Source organism: Aythya fuligula, chromosome 4 (assembly GCF_009819795.1).
Source record: "Aythya fuligula isolate bAytFul2 chromosome 4, bAytFul2.pri, whole genome shotgun sequence".
In the NCBI taxonomy this organism is placed as follows: domain Eukaryota; kingdom Metazoa; phylum Chordata; class Aves; order Anseriformes; family Anatidae; genus Aythya; species Aythya fuligula.
The window spans coordinates 65,945,201-65,959,402 of record NC_045562.1 but is presented as its reverse complement, the minus strand read 5'-3'; the positions used below and the strand labels follow the sequence as shown (position 1 = coordinate 65,959,402).

General features: G+C 38.0%; 2 protein-coding genes across 11 annotated transcripts in view; one reads left to right on the top strand and one right to left on the bottom strand.

Annotated features, from left to right (window-relative positions):
- SH3TC1 (SH3 domain and tetratricopeptide repeats 1) overlaps positions 1 to 2,111 on the bottom strand; it is a 32,415-nt gene extending 30,304 nt beyond the window's left edge. The window contains exon 1 of the mRNA XM_032185977.1: positions 2,052 to 2,111. The gene's annotated coding sequence lies outside the window, so the exon portion shown is untranslated. The remainder of the gene's footprint in view (positions 1 to 2,051) is intronic.
- An 11,732-nt stretch (positions 2,112 to 13,843) lies between these two features.
- Positions 13,844 to 14,202, top strand: part of ABLIM2 (actin binding LIM protein family member 2) — a 146,425-nt gene continuing 146,066 nt past the window's right edge. For 4 of the 10 annotated variants that reach the window (XM_032186639.1, XM_032186635.1, XM_032186638.1 and 1 more), the window contains exon 1: positions 13,847 to 14,000. In XM_032186639.1, coding sequence (XP_032042530.1) covers positions 13,895 to 14,000 — 106 coding nt within the window. In that variant the 5' untranslated portion in view covers positions 13,847 to 13,894. Of the gene's footprint in view, positions 14,001 to 14,202 lie in introns of all 10 variants that reach the window. The other 6 variants (XM_032186629.1, XM_032186628.1, XM_032186634.1 and 3 more) reach the window with 4 other exon arrangements.

Genomic DNA, 14,202 nt, shown 5'->3' with positions numbered 1-14,202 from the left:
AAAGCTAGTTCTGTATTTGTGTGCACTGACAAAACATTTTACTTACATCTTATGTACTTTGAGGCTCAACCAAGAAATTAATATTTGGTGTAGGATGCTGTCCAAAAAAGCCAGTGATCTTCTCATTTTTTGAAACCAACCTCTGTGCAAAAGCCACGCACACAAGAGGTGTGCAATTTCCCTCTGTTGCTGCTTCCTTTTCATTGAGTGCCTGTATCTGTTTTCAAAACACAGATACAGAAGAAAAAACACATAGCTTGATATTTTCCATTACCCTGACTATGAAGGTGGAGGTTTTTTTCCCCCCTCTGTTTTTTGGTGTTGTTTTAAGAGGAGTTGTGGATGATAGGAACATTAATTTTCACTTCAGTCAATTTCTTCCAATTAAAGAGGGTTGAAAAAGAAAACTAATAACATATGCTGAACAGGTTCTGTCTATATCTTTAAAGGTGTATTTTTAAGTCTGAGAAAGGTGCCCAGTATATAAAATAGGTTGTATTTTAACTAGTTGCCAAAAAACTGCATGCAGAGATTATTTGTGGTCATACAGGAGTGCTATAGAGGTGCTGGAGAAATAACCAGAGTCCAGAAGTAAATGTAAAGTTCAATTAGTTTATCCAAGGGGATAATTCGTACATATTGGGAACGTTGCTGTGATTGCTCCTTTTGTGCATTAATTCCTATCTTTAAGGCAAATGAGCAACTGCTACTTTCTTTCCCTCCTCATCTCAGCTCACCTGCGCCCCTCCTGGAACATGGGCAACTCTTCTGTATTTAAGTCTCTAGCCTCTTCTGTACCCAATACAACAGAGCACTTGTAGCCCCCAAATTTTTACTCATCTTGTGGTGTGTTGCATTCCTCAGGGGCTCCAAACCAAGAAAGGCTACTAACAAAACCTGTGTTACACCTTCATTTGAAGCACATTTGCCTGTATTCTTGATCTTGTTCTCTGCAGTCTGCACAAGATCAAGACCATTCAAATAGTCAGATCCAAAGTTAAACTAAATGATTTTCCCAAACTGATGCTAGATTATTTTGTTATTCTTTCTTCCATGTTTCTCTCAACTCACGTTTGCTTCACCTCTTCTCTATTAGGCTAGAAACATCTCACTACTATTACAAACTTTGTACTTAGAAAAAAATCACAGCCTTGGTCTTCATGTAAGTCAGTCATGGGCATGAATTCAAAAAAATAATCCATACTATGTACTACGTAGGCAAAAATTAAAACAGTGAGTTTTTTTCCTTCAGTCCTACTATGTATTACACAGAAACGTAAAGCAAATCTGTAATCAAGTTACACGGATTTAGACATCTGAGCACTCTCCAAAAATGTAAGACAGACTCCTTTATCACTGAAGTTACTTCAGTGAAGTAACTAGGTTAGTTATCAATTCTTAGTAAGCTATGTTGCAAGCAGTATCATTTCTCATGTTTAGTCTACAAACAAAAGAGCCCCAGCTTCAAATCTGAAAGGTGCGATAGATTTCTTCAGGAGTTTTAACCCCTCATGATTCTTTTTTCTTCATACCTTTGTAGCACTGAAATATTCTTTCCACTCAACGTTTAGCTTTGAATGCACAATAAGTTCAAATCTTCCAAGTTTTGACACTGAGATTTGTAGACTCAAATCTAGGATTGCATAGCTGCTTAAAAATACACAAGTTTTATGGGTGCTTCAAAAGAAGATCAGATCACCACTAGAAAACTATAAAAGGTATCAGTGAATCTCAACACTTCGTTTTATGTGTTAGGTCTGACAGTTTGGCCTCTGGCAGCTAACGCAGCAGAATCAAGTAGGAGGAATGCTCTTGTCACAGAATAGCTCACACAACACTGCCCACAACAGCTTCTCAAACTACAACAGATCACATTCACACATTTTCCAGTACATTATTGGTACATAAAAGTATTAAACTACTAAAGTTGTCCCCCTTAACTGGCTGCAATTCTAACATGCTAACGATAAACATGGAGTCAGATGCCAGACCACAAGTACCTAAATAATGGTGAGAGGCAGAGGTACAGACACAGAGCACTGATTTCCTACCTTTTGCACGTAGGACTTGCTGCAACATGCCAGTAAACAGCAGGCAGATCTGTGCCTTCCTCCGCTCTGGTCAGAACTGACTCCAGCACAGCTCTTCCTGTTTGACCTTCTTATCTTTCCTGTTGATTGCACAGCCAGGCCGGGATGTGGTATGTACAATAAGTTGTCTATTAACTGATACTGTTAATTGAAAAGCTTTTTTTAGGGGGAAAAAAACAACATTCACAAGTTGAGCTACTAAAGTTTATTATACAAAGCAGAAATGTATCAAATGTGCTGGAATTCATTTATTCCTGCTTTTCAAAACAATAATTCATTTTGTCATTTTGCATTAGCTGCTAAAAGGTTTCAATGGACATATCCAGGCCATTGTGCTAAGCAAGCATGTTCAGTCAAAGTGACAAATAGACCTTCAGATGAAGCACCAGGCTTCGTTTCCCCTTTGCTTTTAATCACAGAATTAGATTTCTTGCTATCATTATGGCTACAAAAAGCCTCGTGAAGAATTATTTGACAGTGAACTCACTCTGATACACTTGGTTTTAAATTGCAAAGTGTAGGGCTTTGCAGCTCAATCATGCAATCTGCAGCCACATAGCATTAAATAAGTTTTGGAAGTTAAGGAATATATACACAAGCCTTTATCAATGATCCAGATTCCACAGCCTAAAGAAATGACCCACAAAGGCAAAGGAATAAGAATCCATCCCACTTCAAATTTATTGGCTTTTTGTCCTCTGCAATAAGATGAAGATGACTTTGTTTTTATCTTTTCTTTCTGCCTAACAGTGAATATTCCACACATGGCCACCTTGCTGGTAAGCACTATGTACGCCCAAAAGCCAGTGGTGTGGGCTGTCCTCAGCATTGCAGCAGGCACTAAATGAGAACAGAACAAAGAGAGGGTGTCTGCCCCAAAGTCTATACATCTGGCATCTCAGACATCCCCAGACAACAAAATCACAACGCACATTTAAGTTGCTTCTTGACTTTATAAGTAGTGATTAATTACAAATCACACTCTTGTTTACCTTACTTCAGCCAGTCATACTATATTAACATGAATTGTAAATACTACTTCACGCAGATTAGCCAATCTGTTCCCACAGTATGTTTGGGAACACTCCATCCTTCAAGAAATTATAAATTTTGAATTCTTTTCAAGTGAGTGTATAAATCATACCTAACCAACCATCCCACAGGGCTTCTCTCCTATTGGAATCTATTTGATATTGCTCAATAACAAAGTACACAAAGCTGTGTTCTAGTACCACTTCAGTTTTAATTTATAAATTAGCTATGCCCACAGTATGAAATACCTTATTTATATCACCATTTTACAAACAACTAATTTTCCATAACTTTTGTAAATGTCTAAGTCTTTTTAGCACATTTATTTAGTTTGTATACTGAAGGATAATCTTTTATCACATTATAAACTCAGATCTTTGCTGGTATTCCTTTTTTTTTATTTTATTTTTTTTTTTAATGTGAACCTAAAATAGTTTTGAAAAAAAAAAAAATCTAAACCTGTTTTCCTCCATGATTACCAACCTTCAATCTTCTGTTTCTATGCCCCAGTCACTGCAGAATCCATACACACGTACCACTGATTCGTGTGTTCCTAAAATCTCAAGAAGTACAAACAATTGTTTTAGAGAAGTGAAATCAGGAGAGACATATCTTGCTTAAGGAAACAAGTTACAAACTATCAGCTGAACTCACAGTTCCTTAACTTCCTTTTCAGTACCTTCTTCTTCAGCTGTCCTCTATGATTTTACTCCAAAGTGTATTTCATCATGCCATGTTTAGTTTCATGGGGATGTCTACTTCCATGTAGTTTAGGTGGAAGTATGAAAACTAAGTTTTCAACCTCAGGGCAATGTTATCAGAAGTTTGCTCTCGTCTTTTTAAAAGAATACCAATCCACATTACAGAGATTTTATTCAGCGTTACTGAAGTTGTGAACAGCTGTTCCCATGAAATAACTCTAGAGACCAATATACTGTAGCAAACAGGAAGAAGGCAAAGTTAGCAGGGTGGTTTCCGTATTAGTAATCACATCCATTGGACTACATTTTAATCACAAAAATTTGCTACGTATGAGTTGTGCCACCTGCTCAGGTTTCCTTACGTGAAAGAACAGTCTTCAGAAATCGTCTTGTTTAACTATAAAGATTACAAGCAGACTTGACAGCCTGTTTATGTGTGGTTGCCCCTGAGCTTTTCAGAATCATTAAAAGAAGCTGCCAGGAGGACATTGCGTGTTGAAACAAGAAACTTCCTCTAATTGTCTTTCTCTGTCATTGTTTTTCATTATCCTGTTTGTCTGCCCTTCTGCAGCTGCATATTTGTCCAGCAGCTTTTCATTAGAACAGCTTGCATTGGGAAAAACAACACATTTTAATAGTCAGGCCAGGCTACACCTTCTATTATAACTACTCTTCCATCACAGTTAGAGATATACCTATGAAAGCATATTTTAGCCTGCTACCAAAGGGACCAACTTTAATGCTTAAGCGCATTGAAATGTAACTTATTTGGAACCCTTATTAACTGATAACTTGCAGCAAATAACAGATTTAGGCAAGAAGGGGTCTTTCTACCTGTTTACTAAATTCCTGCCAGATAATCTTTCATCTCAAGCCCACGATGTGTTACAAAGCCTATTTACCCTTGCTGAATCCTATAATAAAAGAACCTCTTCTGTTTAATGTTTTGCTCAAATTAACATTCATCACTTCAGCTGGCATGACAAACTTGAAGTCATGCAAGTTGCTGCTTTTTTGGCTGAATTATTCTCTTTGTTTTATTTCATCCAGCAGTTGAGGTATACTCACAAAACAAACAAAAGCAATGCAATACAATCTGAACTGTAAATTTAAGAGAAATACCAATTGAGCACACAGATGTCAAATCTGTACAGCTTGGAGTGTGAGCCTACAGTAGTAACCTTTTATTTAAGGAACTTGCCTAAATAATGATATATATTTTTAACAGGCTTACTAATGTGCACGTTGTGTCAATGTTTCAATATTACAGCTGCATAAAACTTCCTTATAAATAGGTTTAGCCATATGTTTCCTTTTGATTAGCGTGTTATCTCTCCAGTGACTGCACATACAGTTAGGTAAAGAGTTAAAGTGTTTTCTCCCAGAGTCCTGTCATCTTTTCCCCTGCCTGGTTGGAACCCAGATAGCTTTACTTCCCCCAGGTCTTGGAAAAAACACCACCCCAGCTCCACAGGCTGGGTTAGAAAGGAAAAACAGAAAACATGAAAAGAAAAATATACTCCCATCCATCTGTAAGGAAATGCCGTCGCCTTGTAGTCTGCAGGAAAATGCTGAGTCAAAACATCCAGCTGTTACACTGCTTCAACACTGTTCCTTAGCTATTTACCTAGCACACTAAATAACAGCTAAGTTTACTTACAATTATCACACATTAATAATAGTTTCTATTAAGCTCATTATCCCTCAACAAACCACAACATGGTACACTCCTGACAAAACTTTCTCCTAAGTTTAGCAGCTCCTGAGAACCACTGTTAGTTGCTTGAGGACATTTTTGGCCACGGACCAAAAAGCCAACAAGCTCATACCAGTGAAAACATTTGGGCTTGTATCCCAGTCCAGACAGGCAAGAAGGTCATGATAGGACTCCCTGTTCTGTTTCAGCCATGACACAGATTTCAGGTCTCTCACGTATTAGAGAAAAAGAAACCTTCTAGAATAGTTTCATCATCTCACAATAAAAAATAGTATTTCACACTTACCACTCAGAAGATTTATCATTTCCTTCCTTCTGTATCACCAAGATTTATTTTCTGACCCACAGCCATAACAACCTCCCATAATCACGTACACACTTTGGATTCACACATACCACAGACAGCTTATACTTCTTCATGACCCCCAAACCAAAAGCAGTCAGGGTTTGTATTCACAAGCTCCAGTACAGGGAACAAGCTTTCTCTATTTTATTATTAAAGCTGTTAGATGAAATTGAATTCCATATATCTTTCCTTAGTCACTGCAATTAACAAACCACCTAGAAATTCAGGTCTCTAAAAAGCACAAAAAAGCCTTAAGAATTTAGGAAATGTATTTTGACATAGAGGCAATAGTACTGCTCTTCTACAAACCTACAACTATTAAAAAGAGGAAGGTGAAATAGAATTATCTAAACTTAGTTCAATTTATACTTTAATTGCCACCACCACCCCTGCATAACCTGAAGAGACACCTTTTAAAGCATTTTGGGCAACTTAAAGGAAAATGAGCACTTCCTTTCATTAACAGGTGAATTTTTTTTTTTTTTCATTAAAGGTTGACTTATCCAGCTGCTTAAAGTTTTCAGGGAGAAAGAGTTAAGGACAAATCTGTAACCTTCCTATGGATTTCCAAGGAAAGCTAATATGATAATATGTTATCTACTCTGTTCAAATGAATGTAATGCTTCTTTTCCTTTGAAGAAATATCTTCTTTTTCACGTTAGCCATTCAGAAAAGGACACTAATCTAGGTTTTTCACTGAGTGAGTTTCTTATTTATATTGTCAGAGTTTTCCCTCTAGTTTTTAAAACAGAAAACTATTTCAGTATATCTGAACATGTTTATTGTGAGGATTTAAAACCAGACTGGAGTAGTAGGCTTCTACTGTATGCTGAAATCTGCAGTACTGAAATTTCAGCAGTCTGTTAGGTGATTCTGATTAGTGCTTGAAAATACAGTGTGAAGGAACTGTACTTATTGGAACCTGAATATATATGGAATACAGATATTTCATAAGCTAATTTTGGTATTAAGGAAGTAAATTTTGACTTAGGCATCCAAAGTGGAGGAAATCACTATATATAAATATATATTTCAATGTAGACTCAGTAAAATAAAGGTTTGCTTTTGTCTCTGCTGATGCTCTGTGAAAGGATATGCCTGAAGGAATACCTGGAGGACCAAAACAATAGATAGCCACCAGATTAGAAATGATCATAAAACTGTGATTTATTATCATGTCATCTTTGTGCCACTCAAAGTTAGTGTAGGTAGCTTCCATGATTGATGAAATGAATACTGGTGGTAGGTATGCCATATAAGGATTTTCCTTTTGATAAATATAGCATAAAATATTATTTTCTTATAGTTTTGGATTAATGCCTCCAGTCCCTGAAATGTCTACAAGATAGAAAATCTTATATTGATAGTTTTGACTTTAACAAATGACCATAAATTCCTGCACTCATATAAAACTAGAAGAGAAGACGGGGATTTTTCCAAATTACTGCTGCCCTCTAGTTGAGACCTGAAGAAGGGCTCATGTGTTCAAGCGTCCAGTGTTTGCAGTTCTGTCTGTAGTTACTAGATCTCAGCTTCTCCTAGGAGCACCTTTCCTCTTATATGTATCTCTATTGAACGGTTGTCTAAAGACACCAAGACTAAGAATATGAAATGATGGCAATAAACATAACAAGACCAACACTTTCTGCTACTTAAGTGTCCAGCCTTGGCATGCTTCATTCAATATTTCTTAGAAAAAGAATAAAATAGTTAAAAGATACAGTGAAATCATCCGTCTTGTGAAATATGTGGAAAGATTTTCTATTTAATAAAGAATATCTGAGGCACAGTGGAAGATTTTTCAATAAGGATCTGAAAATCACTGGAACTCAAAATGCTTCCTATTTGAATTTCAGCTTTTGAACCATCTTACAATTCCACTTATGAACTTTTGATTACGTGAAATACAATTTACACAAATTTAAAGCTTTTAGTTTTGAGACTGGAGGTGCTTTATTTTTATTTCTGTTAGTGCCAACAGAAACTGTAATTATGTGAAGGTGTGACTGGGGAGGGCACATGCTATAAAGATATTTTTACTACATTTAAGGGCATGCAACTAAAAAGAAAAATTATAACAAGCCTTGTCACTTGCTGGGTACACTGCATTAAATGCACAGTATGTGTCTTATGTCCATACATTATATTCAGTAATGATCCATTTTTCACCATTTTGATCCATTTTGGAGAAGTAAAAATAATTAAAAAATAAAAATAAAAAATAATCATTTATTCCTTATTTTCTAGGTGACTTCTCTGCATACATTATCCACAACCCTCAGCCACCTTTAACTTTTCTTTTAGGTAGGCTTGGCCCAAGCCATTACATAAAAACTAGGGCCTTCGACTGGTATCATTAAGCCTGGAAAGCAATACTGATAACATGAGACAGCTTTGATGCAGTTGAGGACATCCACAGAACTGTTCAGTCACAGCTGCATTTTCCTGGGGTCTGATGCTTTCCAAACCAGGTATATTCCCTGGCAGAGTGCAGCGAAAGCTTCTATAAACTGTCATGAAGGCAAGGCCTTGCTTGCAGATGATGCTATGTGAAAATTTTGTCACCTAGTAAGAGTCTAAGTTCTGCTAACATGGTACAGTATTTTTTTTTTTTTTTTTTAGATTACAACAGTGTTGTTACAACAGCAATGCAAGACAAGCAACAGCAAATCAGCATATATCAGCTTGTTCTGCAGAGTACAGAGTTAAACTGACTCAGGGACAGTGGGCTATAATATCAGCTACTTGAAGTGAGAAGTTGCAGCTTCACAAAAGCGGTAATTTTCCAAGGAGTCACATCTGCAAGAGATCACACGGTGCTTAATAAGTGCTAACCTCTCTGCAACAGGCACAAAGGGGATAGTATTAGAGTTCAAGCTTGTTTACTACAGAAAGCACATCATTTACAAATTTACAGACAGGGGTACTGATTTCACTAGCTACATAAACTGTGTAACATTACACTGGAATCCTTGCAAGCTTCATCTGCTGTTCTCAAATTCAAGTTAAACTTTTGCCAATGTTTTTGCACGTGTAGTTGTGACTTTTATATTATTCATGCCTTATATTGGCTCTTCCCCAAATCATTCTTTGTATTTATATTTCTGCACACCTCATTTCTATAACTTGTGTGGTTGTCATTGTTGGATATAAATTATATAGCATTACCTGCTAGACTTCCTGTCATATGCAGCAGTCTCCGATATTAAAATTTATTTGTTTTGACCAACTTTCCAAAAGCTGACTGCTGACATGAGAGAACAGTCCCTGATTGTCTCATTGTAACAGAGAATTCTTTCATCCTCAGCCATTGTTTCCTTTGATGTTATTCCATTCTTTCTGTTTTCAAAGTTTGCCTTGAAGTTGTATTTGACCTACTGATCATAATGCATTTAGGTTTGTAATGGGTAATTGATGCCTAAGTTGAAACCGCTGATGTAATATTTATATTCTGCCCACAGTGTAAGAGGAGCTGTACATAAAAGTTGTTACAGACATCTTGGTATTGCAATACAGACATCTCCATACAGTGCTCTATTATTTCATTACAGCTGTTCCACACTAATTCATTAGTTATAAACATGTGTACCTCTGGCTTAGTAAATAGCTGGCAATTTATTTTCATATCCTGAATCTCATTTTAAGATCTCTCAGCCTGTTACTCTTTGTAGACTTCAGACTTCACTTACATCTTGTTTACTATCAATGCCAAAGCAACACACGACAAACCCAGGAACATGGTGGAGAAGCACCCAGTGTCACAGGCACCAACACATTGCAAACACAAGCCTGGCCCATTTTGGCAGCTGTCCCAGAGCCAGCAACTCCCTGATGTAGTAGCCTGAATATAGTAGCCTGAATGTTGAACAAGCCATAACTCGAACTGGGAGTAATAGGAAAATTAGAAATTTCTGGAACAAAATTGAGGGACAATTTGTCATTTAAAACATAAGCTCTTCAAAATAAATTACTATGGATTGCAAGATCACTTTTCATATTACAGGAGATCTAATAGTTGTCAAAAGACAGCAACTTGGAGTAAATACGATCCTAATAATTAGATTTAAGTTGACAAAGTAAAGAAATGCCAAAGTTTCTTGGCAGATTAAGCTCAGTTTTCAGGACTACCTCATAGAATTCAATGGCAAAAAATACAGAGATGCACAGTAGATTATTTTTTTTCTGATTTGTTTATGATAAGTTTAGGTCATTTTAATAGGAATTTGCGCAACTAATTGTATAACTGCCACAAACTGATGAATTTTATTTATTTATTTATTTTAAAGTTTTGCTCTAGGTTGCCCTGAATATCCTTTGGTACTATCTCCGCTTTGAACGTGAAGCCAAGGGCCAACTTCTTATAACAACTTCAACACCAGGTATTTGAAATTGCGATCTCCTATATTCTGGACAAGAATGTAAATCACTTCTAATATCTGACTGGGTGAATGTTTTTTCACAAGTGAGTGTTTTTTCATTCCCCATGCAGAGCAGCAAGTTCCTGTAGATTGACCTTCCATCATTGGGATGCTTTTAAAATATGACCCCTTTCATACTATACTGGTAATGACCTAAAAAAACTTTGCAGACAAACAATTAAATAAAAGTAATAATTTTATTGCACTGAGGAGCCTATGGCTTCCCCATTGTTGGAAAAAATAAAAATTAAAAAAAATAAAAAGGAATTTCAAAAACAGCCTTTTTTTGTTTGCTTCAACTGGACTTTCTCAATAAAAATTCTGAATAAAAATATTGTATGGCAGCCTTACTGAGAAACTGAATTTTAAAATGCTAGTATTATTAATTGAATACTACACCTATTGAACACTCTGAATTTTAAGAAAAATAAAAAAGAAAAAGTGAAGAAAGGGAAATATAAGCAATGTTCTTAACTTCACTTAAATATACAGAAAAAAAAATATATGGGGCAGCTTCTGCGAGAATGTATATTTTGTCAGTCCATAAATCTGCAGTGTACTTAAGATACAGAGGCATACACAAGAACAAGAACATACACATTGTCAAGTGTAACGCTAGTATCTATTCATGAATATATGCTATATTGATTGTTCTATTTTATATTTAAAGTGTTCACTCCTTTTTCCTTTACGTGAAGCCATACATAATTTCAAGTCAAGCACACCACGATATCACAGAACTTGCCTGGCAGTAAGAACCTGACTATATCCATCTGTTTTCCGGAAGCAGAGAAAATGAAACGTGAGATGTATTTTTTTATTTGCCATGGATTCATTTCTGATATTTGGGGTGGTTAGCAATTCAACAGAAAACAAAGATTTTTATTCCAATAGAACTAATGTAATAGAAGACGTATGAATATAAGTAAGAAACACACAGTTTAAATACCCAGGTACAGTAAAATGCAATGTAAGTTCTTAGAATCATGGAATGGTTTATGTTGGAAGGGATCTTTAAAAATTTTTTAGTCCAATATCCCTGAATAACAATAGTGAAGAAATGTTAGAAAACATTCATATGCTATAAAAGTAAAGTTTTTTGCCTTGCACAGAGTTTTTTAATCTCTCCCATGATAACACTGAGGGTTTGGTGGAAGCCAGACTATCAGGACTGTCAAATGCCAGTTCAGTTTCCAGTAAAGACAGAAGTGGTTCAAAATGCTGATATTTTGGAGGCTGATCTTGGGGGTCTCTTCCAACCTAGATGACTCTGTGGTTCTGTGACTTTTCAGCCTTTTTCGCAGTGGCTGGACAAGCTGATCACTTTCACAAACACTGTCAGGAGATGATTGTCACAATGATTGTCAGCATTGCCTATTAGCCTGAAATTTTAATTGGTAACATGAGACTGAATCTTGCAGTGCCTTGATGACTGTGTGATCATTCTCAGGGTGTATCATTGTCCTGAAGGATCTCAGCTGATTTGTCTATAAGACAAAATGCTCGGTGTAAATTGTTTAGCGTTAACCTTCTTGACAACTTTTTCTGGATGGTTTTAAAACTACTAGCATTAAACTACTTCAAAAAGTCATTCAGGCAGAGCTTTCTCTTGCCCTCTGTATCCTGGATAAGGCTGTTTTGGATGATAGTCCACAAAAGCAGGGATTGCTCCATGGTCTCTTGGTTGGAGTGGTGAGGTCCTACAGAGTGGCAGCGTATGAGTTATGCACTGGGTCACAGGGTCCCCTAATTAAGCTTGTGGCAGGTGCTGTTGTCTTAAACAAGGAGAATTTTGAACTCCAAAATCTGTTTCTTACAGCATTTCCTAAAGCACATTTGTGCCGTGTGCTCAGCAAACCATTCTGAGCATTTGGGTAACTGTGCCTTTTGGTTATTTCCATGACTGATAGAACTTCAAGAATCCACTCATAGACCTTGGGTTTTCTCTGCAATGAATAAGCAATGGCTTTAGTGTTCAGTCTCCTTCTGCACTACTGCCCAGCAGAAGGGTCCAACTTTAGCAGCCTGAAAGCCCAAAACAGTTCCCTCTTGTTACACCCGGTATTGATTGCACAATTATTGACTATTGATTGCAAGTTATGTCTAATTTTGCTTTCAAAGCAACACTTCTGCATAGCCACAGGCTTACTAGCATCACTCAAAGAATGCCTTGAACTCATGATAGTTATTATATGCAAAGATATTTCATGATTAAACTGTTACACAAATTGCAGTGATGCTGGAAGCCAGATCTTATTAACATGAATGCAGAACAAAGACGAGATGAATGCTGCTGCATTGCCACAATTGAGATGCTCTACAAATTTCTGCTACTCTGATATGTAACAGACATAAACACATGGATATTCTTGTACCGTCTGCAACCTAGTGAAGTTCTACAAGACCAACTGCAACTCCTCTGCCACGCTTTAGTACAACTGGGCAGTGCAAGAAAGCTTTCATTGGCAAATGGGTGGCAGAAGGTTGCTGGATGGAAAAATGGCAATAAAGGCAGTTAGCAAAGCATGCTATTGAACAATTAAAGATGCATTCTGCAAATGACAGAAAGGGATAGCAGCATGCTACTGAAGTTACAAGTCATGAGCTTCAAGGAATGACTAAGCAGAGTAGGAGTGAAGGGTGGAATCTGATAGGACAGATTCATGAGTGACACAGAGAAAGTGAATAGGGAACAATATGTTTGCTCTCTCTTCCACTACAAGAGTGAGTAGGCATTGAATAAAGATAGCAAATAGCAGGTTCAAAACAAAAGCAGGTGTTTTTTTGCAGCACCCATAGTTCAGCTGTGAAATGTCTCAAGCAGGGTACTGCGGTTGCTTGAAGTGTGCATAGACTGAAAAACAAAACAAAACAAAATAAATAAAATAAAATAAAACAGTTGAGCAAGGTAATGGAAGAAAATGCATGGAAGGTTCTTAAACATGCAGAAAACTCATTTGGCTCAGCAAGTCTGCTCTGCAAATATCCATTGCTGCTGGCTGTCAGCAGTGGGGCACCAGCTTGGATTGTCTGATCCCATATCCCTGTGATGCCTGAGTGCAGGTCCATACTCTTCCCAGTGGCAGCAATTATCTCCAGGATTTGCATCATTTGAGTGCAGAGCAGGAGTCCTCTGCACGCTCCTGCTTCCTCACGCTGGTAGTGTTATGCCAAGCTGCCCTGCACGCAGCATCAGAGGAGCTGTGCAACATGATGTGCTTATGTAACTGCATCTGGATCTTGCTGGGTTTCTTAAAATGGAAGTTTGGGTGCTGTTTTATTAAAATAATAATTAAAAAACAAAACAAACAAACAAAACAAAAACATTATTTCTATCAGAATTATAGCAATTATTTGTTAGATAGATGGAATACTGGACAGGCTGGCTTTCACAAAACACTGTGAGTCTTTCTAATTTCACAAATGAAGGATCAGTGAGGTTCCCCTGCTCCAGCCAGCACTCCCTTCCTCTCCTCAATAACCACACTTGCTGCCAAACGTCTTCTGCGGTGCAGCGCTGCCTGGAGCCCGGGCCGAGCTGAGGAAGAGCTCAAACATCCCCATCCTCCTTCCCTGGCCGTTCCGGGGACATGCTAAAGCACCTGTGCAGCGACCCGCTTTGCACAAACGTCGGCGACCTCACCAGCCGAGCACCGGCAGGAAAATGCGGAGGAAGGGGAGCTGCCGGGGAAAAAGGTGCGAGCGGGATGCGGCTGAGGGGGAACCGGGGGGGGGGTCCCCGCAGCCCCGGAGTGAGATGTAAACCCCTGGAGGAGGCACAGAGCTGCCGAAAACCCCAAGGTGCCCGCTGGGGTGGCCGGGGTGCTGGGCACCTGCGACAGGGGCGGAGCGCGGCGGCGGGCGGGGATGGGGCCGGGGCCGCCCGCGGGGCCGTGGG